Genomic DNA, 16,704 nt, shown 5'->3' on the forward strand with positions numbered 1-16,704 from the left:
TGCTTTGAGAACAGATCACCTGTGCAGAGAAGGGATACATAAATTGATAAAATGGATAAACTCGAGTTCCACATATCAACAATGGTAATGATACCAGCTGGGTATTTTTAAACACGATATATATTGTTTGTTGTTTCAGGTATGTACTTGTGTGGTCAAAGCACAGAAACGTGTTTGTGAACATCAACCACAGTAGAATGGTCACCTGCTGGGCAAAAGATGTGGGAGGGAGAAGGCACAGGTTGGAGCTTTGAGGAGTTCTTCCCTTTCAAACAAAAAAGGACTTGAGGCAAATATGGCCACATTTCATCTGTTTATTCTTAGTAGTGGATACATAGGAGGCTGTTATTTATTTTCCATAAGTTTAAAAAGAAAATTTTTAACTTACCAAAAAAAAAAAAAAAAAAAAGACAACCAAAAATAATATGTAAATTAGGTCATCATCATCATAAGGAGGCCAGGGCTCCGTCACTGGGCTGCCTGCCTGGAGAGATTTGGGGCTCCACAAAAGCTCCTCAAAAACCAGTAATACTTCGAAAGTAAGAGAAAGGACATAAGACCTTCTGTAGGCATGCTCCAGATTCGCAAAATGACTCTACTGTACAAGGTCTGGCTCTCAGTCCTGGTTGCACACTGCAATCCCTAGATAGCTTTAGAGATACGGATGTCCTGGTCCCATTCTAGATCTGCCATCAAATCAGAATGTGGGAATGTGAGCGCGCACACGTGCACACACACATAGACATGCACGTGTGTGTGGGTGTATGATATCAGTATGGCTTCTTAGATATTGTATAGGATGGGTCTGGTGCTGCTGGAAGACAAAACACCTGTTGCTAAACTTTCAACTATAAAGAACCAATCAGCCCTGGCCAGTGTGGCTCAGTTGGCTGGGCCTCCTCGTCCCCTGCACCAAGAAGTCATCTGTTCTATTCCCAGTCAGGGTACATGCTGAGATTGCGAGCTTGATCGCCAGTAGGAGGCATGCAGATGGCAGCCGATCAATGTTTCTCCCCCTTTCCCTTCATCTCTCTCTCTAAAATCAATAAAAACATTTTTTTTTCAAGAAATCCAATCAGCTAGCACTGCCTTTACACGAAAGGCTCTCAACATGCAGTCAGAATGACACAATGAGAACTGCGTGGGCTCAAGTACTTTATTGTATTATGATTATTAACTTTTACTTTTAGGCAAAAACTGGCAAGTTAATCGTTTTTCAGTTCTTGAAGAAAACCACAAATAATGACTGCACTAAAAATTCATTTAGTCTTTTGTTGAGCATCTACTATATGCCAGGCACAGTGCTGGGATGCCAAGAAGAATGGGCCACAGACCCTGCCTTTACGAAGCATGTGGTGTGTTGACTGCCAGAACACAAGTGACAGACGTGGGAAACAGAGGAGGAGGAGCAGAGAGGGCCCTAGGTTAGCTGAGCCGGAGGCTGCACAGAGAGCTCCCAAGAGGCAAAAAAGCTTTAATTCAGTTGGTTAGCCAGGTGAAAGAGTAAGAAAGGAGGCTCTACACAGGGGTCCTCAAACTTTTTAAACAGGGGGCCAGTTCACTGTCCCTCAGACCGTTGGAGGGCCGGACTATAGTTTAAAAAAAAACTATGAACAAATTCTTATGCACACAGCGGCGGCAAAAACACCCAGCGGGCTGGATAAATGTTTTCGGTGGGCCGCATGTGGCCCGTGGGCCATAGTTTGAGGACCCCTGCTCTACACAAACTGAGCCTAGACCCAGAAAGCTCTTGTATAAGAGAACTGGGGGCGGTGTGCTAGAGCAGCCTGTGGGTCACCTCAGGCATGCCCCATTCTACTGCACTTCGCCTTACTGCACCTGGTAGATACTGCGTGTTTACAAATTGAAAATAAGATCCTCCACCAGCAAAGAGATTACAACTCAATGAAGGCTCAGATGACAGTCAGCAATTTTTAGCAATAAAGCATTTTTTTAACTAAGGTATGGACATTGTTGTTTTTTTTTTTATATCATACTAGTGCATACTTAACAGACTACAGCATAGTATAAACATAACTTTTCTATACACTGGGAAATTCATGTGACTCACTTCACTGCCATAGTCACTTTATTGAATGGTCCGCAACCAAACCTGCAATAGCTCCCACGTATGCCTGTAGCCAGTTTACCAACGGGCAGATTATTTATCCATGTATGCGTTCAATTAATATTTTGAATACCTTATGTTCCAGGCATACTTGAGGGGAGAAAATTACTATGAATCAGCAAACACATCTAAGTATTAGGTGTCTGTTGCAGAGTAGCCTAGGTAGTAACTCCTTCCCTGGCCCCTTGGTTGCCCTCCTTCCCAAGAGCTCTTACTTATAGCTGGGATGTCCCAACCACAGTTATGCCTTCAGCGTGATGGGCCACAGAGGGAGGAAGCCGGCACCAATGCAACACTGTCATACCCAAGAAGCAGGCAGCCACAGTACCACTGTCCAACCCAGGGGCTCTTCTGGTCTTCAAAGGTTAAACAAGAACGACCTACCAATGAGACTATTTCACCAGATAACAACAATTTGTATTCTAAAACTACTGTACTGAATATATTTGGATTTTTGGATTTTTGGGTGGTTTTTTGTTGTTGTTTTGTTTTGTTTGTGGTTGACATCTAATGATGCTAACAGTTTTGCCCATTTTGTAGGTTTGATTTTTTAAAAAATATATATTTTTATTGACTTCAGAGAGTAAGGGAGAGGGAGAGAGAGTTAGAAATATCAATGAGAGAGAATCATTGATCGGCTGTCAACTGCATGCCCCCTCCTGGGGATCGAGCTCGCAACCCAGGCATGTGCCCTTGACCCGGAATTGAACCCAGGACCCTTCAGTACGCAGGCCGAAGCTCTATCCACTGAGCAAAAACCAGCTAGGGCTATAGGTTTGATTTTAATGGTGATGGTTAATTTCCTGACTCCACTCCCTGCTCCTCACAGTTACTCCAGTTAACCAATCAAGAATTGGTCACTGCAGCCCAGCAGCATGGCTCAGTGGTTAAGCGTTGACCTATAGAACCAGAAGGTCATGGTTTGATTCCCTGCCAGGGTATATGCCCAGGTTTCAGGCTTGATCCCCAGTGTAGGGTGTGCAGGAGGCAGCCAATCAATGACTCTCTCTCATCATTGATGTTTCTATCTCTTTCTCCCTCTTCCTTCCTCTCTGGAATCAATAAAAAATGTATTTAAAAAAATAAAAAAGAGTTGGTCACTGTCATGTAGGTAGCAGCAGTCGTTAAAGAACCTTTAAACCACCTTTAAAATTCTAATTTCATTTTCTAACACAGGATAATCTATTTCAGATAAAATCTAACCTTAATAGAACCTGTTTAAAGGCAAGAAACTGGTGAGGGGCACCTGTAGCTAGATGCATTTGATGAATGGGTACATCTTAAACTTTTAGGTGAAATATAATTTTTTCAACACTTACACAATTAGGGGTGCAACCTAGCTACCCTTTTAATAGAAGGTCTGTTAACAGGAGGCAATTCTACCTACAATGAGAAAAATGATGGCATCCAGAGAGGGCAGGTATCTAAGCAGATGTGACAGGGAACTCTCATCTGCCACTTCACTGTTTTTGTTCCTGATGTTTTAACTGTCCATTCATCTGTGCCCAGTGACTCTGCAATACTAGAATTACTGAGGGAACTTCAAATATGCTGATGCCCTACGCTAGCACTAAGCCAACTGAATACAAATTTGGGGGGTTAGACTCATGAATATACAGCCAGAGTTTTAAAAACAACATGTGTTTTTGGCAGGTTAGAAGGTATGTGTCCTTGAACTCTTTTTGTTTTTGTTATAATCCTCATCCAAGGATTTTTAGAGAGAGTGGAAGGGAAGGGGAGAGACAGAGAGAAAGAAATATCAATCTGCGAGAGACATATTGATTGGTTGCCTCCTGCACACTCCCAGACCAGGGCCAGAGATGCACCCTGCAATCAAGGTACGTGCCCTTTACCAGAATCAAACCCACGACCCTTCAGTCTGTGGGCCAACACTTCAACCACTGAGTCAAACCAGCTAAGGCCCTTGAAACTTTTAACATCTAAAACCCCACCCCCAAATAAGAATTCCCCCTAGAGCAGCGGTTCTCAACTGGTGGGTCGCGACCCCTTTGGGAGTCGAACGACCCTTTCACAGGGGTCGCCTAAGACCATCGGAAAACACATATATAATTACACATGGTTTTTGTGATTAATCACTATGCTTTAATTATGTTCAATTTGTAACAATGAAATTGGGGGTCACCACAACATGAGGAACTATATTAAAAGGTCGCGGCATTAGGAAGGTTGAGAATCACTGTCCTAGAGCTTCCTTAACAAGCGATCACCTGACCTGGACCTAAAGCCATTAAGGGAAGTGCAGACAGCCTGCCAGCATGGCTGGACACATGTCATAATTGGAGAGTGCCTACTGCAGCTGAGCTGAGGTCTGCTGGTTCAGCCCCATCCTTCGGTCTCTGCTTTCAGACAAATGCAACTGAGCCCAGTAAAAGAACAAGGACACCCCATAATCCTCTTTGAAGCCCCAGCACTTAATAACAGGGGTTGGCACAAAATAGGTGCTAATAAGTATTGCAAGAAGGAGAAGTGTGTGTGTGCGCGTGTGTGTGTGAGCGCGCACACGCGCGTGCGTGTGTAAAAAGGTCATCATTACTCCTGTGCTCTAGCTATGATCCGGGATCTGCCTGAGTCCAATCCCTTGGTGTCCCAGTGTACCCCAGTATCCACAGCCACCAATGCAGAAAGACGTTGCTACAGCAGTATCTACTACTAAGGGTTCTTAAACATAATCCAGCCCAAAACGTGTCTGTGATGGCTACCTTGGCAACAACTGATTGACAACACCTAGAACCACATTCCTTTGGATGCAGTTTCTGCTGCATCATAATCTCCACCACTCCCAAATGATCTCTGCTCCTTAAAAAGTTACGTATCTGGCCCTAGGTCAGTCAGTTGGAGATTCATCCCATACACCAAAAGGTTGCAGATTCCATTCCCAGTCAGGGCACATACCTAGGTTACAGGTCCAATCCCCCGTCAGGGTACATGTGGGAAGCAACCGATCGATGTTTCTCACATCGATGTTTCTCTCTCTCCCTTCCTCTCTCTAAAATCAATAAAAACATATCCTCAGGTGAGGCTTAAGAAAAACAAAGTTAAATATCAGTTGCAGTTTATCATCATGCATTACCTACCTGCCCACCGTAGACTTCTGGGTTTCAATGTCAGGGCGAGGGCTAATGACAGAAATTCCCCAAAGGGGACACATCCTCACTCCCTGTAAAAAATTTCTAAGGGTAAACCCAAGCGACACGTTACATCTGTGGAGTCACAACCTCATTAGAACCATCTCATTAAGTGGGAACGCCCTCTGGTCTGGCCACCAAACACAGAGGCCATCTGTTCCCAGTTTCTGTGTGATGCGTGGTCCTGGCTGCCTTGTGCTAGTTCCTTCCAATGGACTTGGTTTAGCCACTCAAATGAATGTTGTATAGGGGAGGCATATGCAAAACAACTACAGACACTGGCTCTCTTCTAAGAAAAACACCCAGCCCACTTGTCAGTTTCAAGGCTACCCACTCTGCGCTAATAATAATAATGGGTCCAGGTCCTTCCCTCATCAAGCTCTCTACTGTGGCTCTTGTGCTGTATGGAGCCAAGTCTCTCCAGAATCCAGGCCTCTGATGCCACCCTACTCTGGCCAAATGCTATTCAAGCTTTGAACCTCCAGGACATGATTACCGGCATCTATGCTTCTCCTCTAAGTCTCACTTTCACTGGTACGAGACCCGTGACCTCATGTCCCACCTGGGCCCTTTGGATTGATCAGCCAAGTCTGCGCCAGCATGTTTCCCACCCCCAGGGAAAGAGAGAGGAATGGTCCTACCTTCATGGTTTACTGGTAAAGGACGAAACTGCTTATCCAAAACAACCAGAGAACACGTGGCATCAAACCCAAGCCCTCGGATTTGGTTTAAATTGATCCCTTGTACAACTTTCTGTTTTAAAAGAAAAACAAGAATAAAAATTACAATGCAAGGCTTTTTTAAAAGTGAAAGGAAATTATGACTAGAAGAAAGTGAACCATAGAAAAAAATATTTACAACATAAAATAGATAAAAGTTCAACATTAGAAGAATTTATAAATAAATAAGAGAAAGATAACCAATCTAACTGGAAATTAAGGAAAGGGCATGACACATCACCTCCTAAAATATAAAGAAATGGTCAAAGAGCATATAGAAAGACTCCCAACTCCATTCCAAATCAATAAAATATAAAACATACCAAATTAAAATATACCACTCTTTGCTTTTCACATTGGCAAAAATGTAAAAGATTAATAGCATATCATAGTGGCCAGATGTGGATATGTGGACCTTCTAATGTAGTACAGGTTTTGAAAAATAATTTTATAGTATTTGTTAAAATGTAAGACTGCATTACTTTTGGCCCAGCAGTGCCACTTCTAGGAATGTATCTTAGCAAATTATTAGCATAAGCAAAGAAAGTCACGTATAGATAAAGGTTAACTGCAGCACTGCTTAAGAATCCTATCTAATAAAAGAAAAACATGGTAATTGGCATACAACTGCTACCCTTCCCATTGGCTAATCAGGGCAATATGCAAATTAACTGCCAGCCAAGATGGCGGCCGGCAGCCAGGCAGCTTGAAACTAACATGAGGCTTGCTTGCATCGGTGATGGAGGACTCCAATGTTCCCCGCCTGCCACTGCAGGCCTCTGAGCTGCAACTCTAAGCAACTGTGTAACAAATATAGAAGTTAAACAAAACCCCAGAAACCTGCTTTAGTCTGCGGGGCTTCAGCCAGCAGGATCGCAACATTGTAAGCAAAGGCCAGAAACCTACTTTCAGCAGCGGAGGCCTAAGAGCTGGAGCCAAGCCTCAAAGCTAAAGCTGGCCCAGAATTAAAAATAAATAAATAAATAAAGGAGCGGTTGGGAGCTTCAGTCACCCCCAGCCTGAAAACAGCCCTCAGCCCCTCACCCAGACTGGCCAGGCACCCCAGTGGGGACCCCCACCCTGATCCAGGACACCCTTCAGGGCAAACCAGCCGGCACCCACCCGTGCACTAGGCCTCTACCCTATATAGTAAAAGGGTAATATGCCTCCCAGCACTGGTATTAGCAGAGCCACGAGGCCTCCCGGCACCGGGATCAGCGTGACAGGGGGCAGCGCCCAAACCCCCTGATCGCCCTGCGGCTCTGTGTGTGACAGGGTGCGGCGCCCCAAACCCCCGCCCTGCCCACGGGCCCTGCTCTGTGTGTGACGGGGTAGAGCCATAACCTCCCCATCAGCCCTGCCCTGAGTGTGAGAGTGGTGGCGCCCCAACCCCCTGATCGGCCTTGCTCTGTGGGTGATAGAGGGCGGCGCCCCAACCCCCTGATTGGCCCTGCTCTGTGCATGACAGGGTACGGAGCCCCAACCCCCCTGATGGGCCCTGCTCTGCGAGTGACAGGGGTCAGTGCCCCAACCCCCTGATGGGCCCTGCTCTGTGCATGACAGGGGGTGGCGCCGCAACCTCCCCATCCACCCTGCCTTGAGTGTGACAGGGAACGGTGCCCCAACCCCCCAATTGGCCCTACCCTGAGCGTGACTGAGGGAGGCATCACAACCTCCCGATCGCCCTGCTCTGTGCATGACAGGGGGCGGCGCCCAACTCCCCAATCAGCCCTGCTCTGAGCCCTACCAGGGGCTGCACCTAGGGATTGGGCCTGCCCTCTGCCACCCGGGAGCAGGCCTAAGCCAGCAGGTCGTTATCTCCCGAGGGGTCCCAGACTGTGAGAGGTCACAGGCCGGGCTGAGGGACCCCCCTCCCCCCAGAGTGCACAAATTTTTGTGCACCGGGCCTCTAGTATATTTAATAATTAGAAAAACTATTTTTTATTAAATAGATTATGGTACATCTGTAAAAGGAAATACTCTACAATAACTAAAAAGAAAGAGTTAGAGAAGCAATTTCTGGGTATGGTGCTATGAATAGGTCAGCAAATCCTCTTAACAAAATAAAAGTGTCAAACTGAGGGTATAAATCATCAAAAACAACCATTTGCACCTGGCCGGTGTTGCACAGTGGTTGAGCATTGACCCATGAACCAGGTCATGGGTTTGATTCCTGGTCAGGGCACATGCCTGAGTTGCAGGTCATGGGGGATATTCATGAAATGGAAAATTCAACATCATTATTATGATAATCTCAAATTAGTCTACAGATTCTACACAACTCCTATTAAAATCCCAGCAGATTATTTTTAGAAACTGACAAACTGCTTCTAACACATAGAAATGTAAAGGACATAAATGAGCTAAACACTTTTGAAAGAAAGAACAAAGTTAGAGAACTTATGTTACCTGATTTCAAAACTTACTCGAAAGCTACCATTACTAAGTCAGTGTGGTACTGGCATAAGGATAAATTTATAGATTAATGGAACAGAAAAGCAATCTAAGAAACAAACCCAAAATATAATGGTCAATTGGTATTGGATAAAGGAGCCAAAACAATTCAATGAGGGCAAAGACAGTCTGTTTGGCAATGGTGGTAGAACAACTAAAGGCCCATATGATATGAAAAAAAAAGAAGGACTTAGCTCATACCATATACAAAAATTAACTCAACAGGTATCATATTCCTAAATGTAAGAATCCTATATAATAAAAGCCTAATATGCTAAGTGTCCAGTCATCCAGTAACCAGTCAACTGTTCAACCAATCAAAGCATAATATGCTAATGATATAATAAGGCCACTCAACTGCTCACTATGACAAGCAGTGACCACCAGGGGGCAGATAGTTGATTGGTCGACCCGTCGCTATGATGTGCACTGACCACCAGGGGGCAGATGCCCCGACTGGTAGGTTAGCTTGCTGCTGGGGTCCGGCCAATCAGGAATGAGCGAGATGGGCCGGACATGCCCTGGAGCCTTCCTGCAGTCCCTCCCCAGCTCCGATCGTGCATTGGTGGGGTCCCTCGGCCTGACCTTCGGCATCTCGCAATCCGGGACCCCTTGGAGGATGTCGGAGAGCCAGTTTCGGCCAATCCCGCAAGCCACTCCCCTCAGAGGGCTCCAGACACAGGGCTCACGGCTGGCAAGCGCTGCTGTGGCAGTGTAAACCTCTCCCAATCGGGACTGATTGGGCGTGAGCCCAAGACAGGCACAGTGGGGCCGGGATGAGCGGGAGCAGCAGGTAGGAGCTGCAGGTGGTGTTGGACTGCAGGTTTCGGCCCCGCAGTCCATCCCGAGGGACCCCCCCACCTGTGCACAAATTCGTGCACTAGGCCTCTAGTTAAAACCATAAAACTTATAGAAGAAAACATAGGAGCAAATCTTTTGTAACCATGGCTTAAACAAATATTTCTTTAAAAGCAAAACTCAGCCCCAGCTGGTGATAGAGAAAGTGGAACCCTCATACACTACTGGTGGTTATATAAGATACAACCACTTTGAAAAAAAAGAAAAAGGTTGGCAGTTTTTAAACGTAATTTACTATGCAAATCAACAATTTCACACCTAGATATCTATCTAAGAAAAATAAAACAGACTTGTATGTGTATATTCATAGGAACACTACTCATAATACCCCAAAATTAGAAACAAATCAAATACCCATCATGGTTTAACCAAATGGTTAAACAAGTTATGGTATATCTATACAATAGATTAGTACTTGGCAAGAGAAAAGGACAAACTACTCATATGTGCAACAACATGAATGAACCTTAAAAACATGTTAAGTGAAAAAAGTCAGACTCAAATTAATGCATTTTCTATGCATTCACTTACATAAAATATCTAAAAAAGAGTAACTATAAATATAGACCATAGATAAGAAGTTATCTGTCTATGGGGTGAGAACTGACTGCAGAAAAGGAATAAGGAACTTTTTACAGTAACAGAAGGTTTCTAAAATTGGATTAGCATGATGACTGCACAACTCTGTACATTTAAAATCACTGAATTATATGTTTAAAATAGATTTTATGGTGTGTAAATTATACCTCAAGCTGTTAAATATAGTTTTAAAAGTTGAGCTATAAAAAAATGAAATGGAAAGATATCTATTTCAATACAATAAGGTAAAAAACAATAAAACAAAAAAGTATACACAACAAATGGTTAATGGTAATTGCCTCTGAGAGCAGAAATGGCAGTTGGAGGAGACAGAGATTTTTCACTTCATTATGTAATTTTTAAAGATGTAGAATAATAGATTTATTGATTAACTCTAATTTTTATTTTTGTTTCTATTGTTTTCTTCTTTTGAAAACACATGAGTGGCCATAACCATTAACATTTACCATTTCCCAGTAACTTCAAACCTGACAAAAACATTTTAAATCCCACAAAAGCCAACCCAAAAGAGTCCATCCCCATTTAAAATGCATAATTCTTCTTTTTGCCTGTTTTGGAATGGCAGTCTTGTAACCTAGGATTCTAATTCTTACTATGTACCATGTTCCTCACATAGGAGCTATACACAATTATAGATTTTCAACAAAGAAAAGCATTAAATTTGTTAAGTAATTATCAATAAATAATAAAATGCTACCATATATCAAGCACCTATTATGTGCCAGGTACTTTACATACAGTATCTTATTTAATCCTTACAAAGCCCTCTGAAGATACATCTAATATTTCCATTTCATAAAATATAAGTGGAGGACTGGGGAGGGAAGGGGGGAGCAAGTATTGCTCTTGTCACACATCCAGTAGATTGCAGAACCAGAATTCAAACTCTGAACCTGTGTTCTTTCTGTTCCACCTATGTCATCAGAGATTTTCCTGTTGCCCAAGAGACTCACCCTGTGGAGAGGGCATGTGCTCTAGGGTAGAACATTTGCTAGTGACATCTGGCAATACCTTTGCCCCACAGCACCAGGTAAATGCCCTCTGTCTTTACTACACTGATTGATCTAGACTTACATGAGCATGAGGACCAAACCCAATCCCCTTTCAGGCAGCATGGCCTCATGACAACGCGCTGCAAATACCTGGTTTCAAAGCCTAGCTCTGCCACTCTGGCTATGTGTGACTGAGGGCAGGTTACACAATTCCAGCCATTCTAATCCCCCTCTGGCCTTGCCAGACCGCATCTCCATAGCATTTATAGGCACGGCTTCCTCTGTCTGTCATGTCCATCCTTCCATCTTGACTTGGAAATCACTGGATAGTGGTCGGAAGCCTGGCTCTGCCACTTACTAGTCATATGACTTTGGGAAGCCAGAAAAGCAGTTTCGTTGGTTGCACAAAGCTATTACTTGCACCTATATCTCCTAATGATGTTATGAAAATGCAGCAAAATAAGGGGTGATTAATCCAACATCTGTCATTTGATGCATGAGAAATATCAGCCATTATTAGAATAAATTAGCTGTCTCAAATCTTTGAATCTGTGGGACGTCAATCAATGAATCAATAGGCCAGCCCTAACTTCTACCTGCCCTGACAGTGCAGGCCTGACCTGGGCAAGCCCATCTCTCACAGGCCTGCAGCTAGTCAAAGGAGGAACTGGGTGAGATAAACTCAATACCACAAGGCAGCTTTGGAATAGAAATAAACCAGGAAGATGGTGTCAGAAAGCCACCTTCTGATTCCAACTCCACCACTTGTGAGTCAGTTTAATCCTGCACTAATCTCATTACCTTTCTGAGCCTCAATTCCCTGAGAGGAAAGGTATCTCCCAGGTGAGGATCAAAGGAGTCAATTGGTTTGAAAGTGCTTTGGAACCAGTAATCCTTTATAAGAAATAAAGGATGTTAAAGGATGGAAAACCCACTCAATACCTCATTAACCAAATGTTCGATGGAATCATTTTTACGTATAAACTAGAGGCATAAAATTCGTGAACTGGGGGCACTGGGGAAGGGGCGGGTCCCCCTCAGCCCGGACTGTGCCCTCTCGCAGTCCAGGATCCCTTACTCCTTACCGCCCACCTGCTCGCTCCTCACTGCTCAGCTTGCTGCTCCTTAGCACTGCAGCGGAGGTGGAAGAGGCTCCTGACACTGTGCTGAGTGGCGCTCCCACTGTGGAAGTGCACTGACCACCAGGGGGCAGCTCCTGCATTGAGTGTCTGCCCCCTGGTGGTCAGCGTGTATCATAGCGACCAGTCATTCTGGTCATTCCGCCTTAAAGGTAGCTTAGGCTTTTGACTGTAGTATGCTCTTTGTGTCATGTAAGCACATATATAACTGATAGGGAAAGGGATGGTGATCAAAAAGAGCGGATATACTCAAATCTTCCTAAGAATCATGGTGGGAGTAAGCTTCCAGTAGGAGCAAAGAAAGCACTCTCTTCAATCTATTTTATGAATCCCCTCTGAAGAGTTCCACATTCTAATCGAGGCCTTTCAGTCACCAAGGTTCCCTGTCTCCATCTCTAAAACAGAAACCTATCACCAGGAACTGGAAGAATTGTGACATGCATTTACATCTGATTTGTTGGGCAGCCACTCTTATTTCCCCAGTCTTATATGGAAATGCCCTATGAACATGCTTACCCAAGAGTGGGACCACCCCACCCTACAACCCCACCTCCATCTACAACATCCCAGAATCAAGGCCGTCAGGGTCACACTACCCAGAGGGCCCCTGGGACTTGACCTGCTGGCCTGAGGATTCTTTTCTACGCTGTTATTAATGGAAGAAGAAAGCAGTCTAGTAAACTCGCCCCAATGCCTTGGCATCAAGGGAATTTCCCTGGCTAGAGAGAAAGCACATTGCTCTTCTAAAGAATTTCCAGAGAAGGAGATTACGGCAACTTGGTTTGGTAACCTGGTCCATGTCTAGCAACTGTCAACTCGTAGCTATGGGGCAGCAAACAAATATTTGGAGAAGGGGTTGTGCATCGCTTTGTTCTGACTGTGGGAACCAGTTCAACCCTGCATGTGTTTTAGATCAGCAGGCTCTGCCATATTGGTGGGGAGACAGAGGTTTCCAAAGAAAGAGCTGGAAGGTCAGAGGCATACCTGGTTTTATCTTGAGCTCTATTTGGGTCGAAGCCTGGGGCCCACAGACAGAATCCAGCTTGCAATAGAGTTCTGTGTGGCTGGTCCTGTGTTCTTTTAAATCTTGATGGGAATGCCTCTGTCAGCTCTGGGGGCATGTGTGGGGCTATGCAATCCCTGATCCCTGGTTCCCTCAGGCCCATCGCTCCCTGTTGCCTACACAATTCAATTACTCATTCCGTCAATCGGCAAATATAATCAGGCCCCTTCTAGGGTCAGGCTGTGAACTCCTCTGGGTACTTGGGAAACAATGGAAAGCAAATTATATATTTTTTTAATTCCGTGTTCTTTTGGGGATTATATTTTAATAGGGATAGATAACAGCTAATAAACCAAGTAAACTATATAGTGTATGTATAGTATACAAGAAAGTGATACGCCGGGGATCAGGAATGCTCGAGAAGGAAGAGGTGGCTGCTGAGAAGGTGATATTTGAGGAAACACTGGAAGGACCTGAGGAGTTGACCGTTTGGAAATCTGGAGAAAGTGTTCCAGGAAGGAAACAGCCAGTGCAAAGGAAGGCCCAGAGGTGGGAAAGGCAACGAGGCTAATGCAGTTTGTGTGGCTGTTACCTGTGAGGCCCCTGGGAGCTCTCGGTCTGACAAAATCTCCTCTAGGGACTCGGAAAATGGATCAAGACGATCGTGGACCATTACCTACACAGCATCTTAGCTGAGGCGTGGTGTTGTCCCTTGAAGATAAGGTAGGGAAATATAGGCCAAACACTGCCTTTTATGCCTGTGACACCAACATTCTTCCAAGAACAGAAACTCTGAAACTGCCTCTACCTCCTTCCTCTCCACTGTCACCAAATCCTGTTAGATCTTTCTTCCAAAGTCTCTCAATCCTCCTCCTCTTACTTATCCCTCCACCAACATTCTAATCCCGCCATTCATTGCAAAGCAGGTATTACTACGTACCTGTGCGCACCAGCATGCAGGACACAGGCCTCCCAGAGCTGACAGTTCAAAGGACTCTCAGCCCCGGAACTTCATTAGAAGAATCATGCTGCCTCTAACTGGCAACCATGAATGTAGTGCCTGTCCCCTGCAAGCCATCTCGAATCTGCTGCAGGTCATTCTGAAACTCTGGATGATTCTGGAAAAGCTCCCTTATGGGCCTCAGAACCGGCTAGCCAGGTGGGCCCCTACCATCACTTCCAGTCTCCCTTCTTCCTCCTACTGGAGCACATCTGCTCCAGAGCTGGCTCCTTGACATCACCGTCTCACACTTCTGCCCACGCTATTCTGCAGTTCTGAACATCCTCTCTTAAGAGTCCCCCAGAGTCACGTTTAGCCCTACATCCTTCCTCAAACTTTCTCCACTGATTGGGAGTAGAAAGGTCCCAATTTCTTTAATCACTCATTTCCTTACACTCCCTGAGTCTACTGTATGTTAGGACCTGGGTGAGCAAACGATAGGTCTGCCCTCCTGAAACATAAGATCTGGTAGGAAAGATAGATATCAACCCCAAAAATGAATGGCTTTATTATTTATTTTGTTGTTTTATTTGATTATGCAATGATTTTATTATTTGATATTAATCAGAGTGAATGATTCATCAACCATGTAAAGTTCTAGAAAGGAAAAGTGTAAGATCTTGTGAAAACATTTTACAATAGAACAGGACTCAATCTGGAGGTGATATTGGGCAAGGAAAGGTTCCTTTCTTGAAGACCTGACTTCCAGACTGAAAGGCAGCGCAGCACAGCCCACGGAACTCTCTGCCATGGGAAAGGGTCTGCTCTGTGTGTTTAACACAGTAGCCACCAGCCAAATAGCTACTGAGCGCTTGAAATATGGCTAGTGCAACCGAGACACCAAATTTTAAATTGCATTTTAAATAAATAAATAAATAGATAGATAAATAAATAGATAGATAGATAGATAAATTGTATTTCATTGTAATGAACTCAAGTAGCCACACGTGGCTAGTGAGTACTGCATTTGATAGTGTGGATCTAAGGATGAGCAGTGGGCGGGGAGAAGAAAGCATGTGTGTGAGAGTCCTGAGGCTGGAGGGAGCACCGCATGCTGAGGACATGGCAGGAGAAAGTTGCTGGGGTTCAGAGCTGAGAGAGGCATCGTGAGAGGAGACAGAAGAGAGGCCGAAGGCCATGTTAAGGCATTTCAGTTCTATCCAAATGGTATTGAAGAGTCGTAAGCAAAAGAGTAACATGATCAGGTTAGCATCTTAAAAAAAACAAAAGAAGAATCGGCCACCTCCAAGAACAAGAATGGACTGGAAGGGAAAGGGCATACATGAGGAAATGGGTTAGGTTCTCCCATGAATCTAGACAAAAGGTGAAGGTATGTTGTGTTGGAAATGGAGAGATGTGGAGAGCTATACAGAATTATCCTATCTGATTTCAGGCTCATCACCTATTGCCTGCCCTGGGTGACTTAGGGGAAGTCAGTTAAGTCTCTGAGTATCAGTTTTTCTTTTCAGAGGTAAAATGGGAACAACAACCCCTTCCCTATCCAACTTGTATGACAATCAAATGGATATGAATATGGGTTAGGGAGATGGGTGAAAAGGTGAAAGGAATTAAGAGGTACAAACTATCAGTTATAAAAATAGTCATAGGGATATAAGTAGAGCATAAGTAATATCCTACATAATAAGGAGTTAATATGCTAATTAGACTGAACAGCAGAACGACCATCCAGACGACCTTCCGGACAAAGCTGGGGCTGCAAGGGCCAAGCCCCTTGCATGAATTTCGTGCAGTGGACCTCTAGTAGTCAATAATATTGGAATAACTATGTATGGTATCACATGGATACTAGACTTATTGGGGTGAGCACTTTGTAAGGTACATAAATGTCTAATAACTATGTTTTGCACCTGAAACTAATGTAATATTACATGTCAACTGTTAATTAAAAAAAATTATAAATAGCCCTGGCTGGTTTGTTCAATCCCAGTGGAGAAGAGAGAAGAGGATCTGGAGCCATCTCACTAGGGGTCTGGTCCCGTCTCTAATACTTATTAGTTTCAGAGCCTCACTATCTTCAAGTATCAAATAAGAAGAATGGCAATCCATCTCACAGAGTTACGATGAGGGACGCCAGAACATTTTTTTAATTGTCTGTTTTTAACTCTAAGTAACACTAATTCAACAACCATTTATTGAGCACAAAATCTGTGCTGGGCCATGTGTTGGATGCTAGGGCCAGGGGGAGAAATCATTTGATCTGGCCCTGCCAAGGCATCAGGAGTGAATTGCTGAAATGTTTGACCAAATATAGCAGGCCAATTTTTAAGATGATGATTTTGTATGGCCCACCAATGATGTTATAAATATCCACATGGCCCTTGGCAGAAAAAGGTTCCCCACCCCTGTGCTAGGGATACAAGGACAATTTTCTCCAAGAGCTCAGCTCATGGTTTAAAAGAGACCAAACAAGTCACCAACTTCAATGCAATCTGATAAGGGCCAGGTAACGAGACACGTGAAGGCAGTGGGCTCTGAAGGCAGCAGGCCTTCTCAACCTCTCTTTCCTCTGAGGTTGACAAGCGAGGGAAGAACTGGCCAGGAGTCATCTAGGAAGGCTCCCAGGAGGAAGCAAGACTTAAACTCACCTTGTAAGATACCAAGGAGTTGGGCAGGTAAAGGAGGTGAGAGAAGAACATTCCAGGTC

General features: G+C 44.3%; 1 protein-coding gene across 8 annotated transcripts in view; it reads right to left on the reverse strand.

Moving 5' to 3' along the window:
- The window catches only part of FGGY (FGGY carbohydrate kinase domain containing), a 412,099-nt gene that overhangs the window by 364,128 nt on the left and 31,267 nt on the right, over positions 1 to 16,704 (reverse strand). For 6 of the 8 annotated variants that reach the window (XM_081087572.1, XM_081087570.1, XM_081087567.1 and 3 more), the window contains one exon: positions 5,916 to 6,027. The exons of the other annotated variants lie outside the window; for them this stretch is intronic. Coding sequence is in view for 4 of the 6 variants with exons in the window: in XM_081087567.1 (XP_080943693.1) it covers positions 5,916 to 6,027 (112 nt within the window). In the remaining 2 variants the exon portion in view is untranslated. The remainder of the gene's footprint in view (positions 1 to 5,915; positions 6,028 to 16,704) is intronic. 8 annotated transcript variants of the gene reach the window in all.

Source organism: Myotis nattereri (genome assembly GCF_964212035.1).
Source record: "Myotis nattereri genome assembly, chromosome: 3".
NCBI lineage: Eukaryota > Metazoa > Chordata > Mammalia > Chiroptera > Vespertilionidae > Myotis > Myotis nattereri.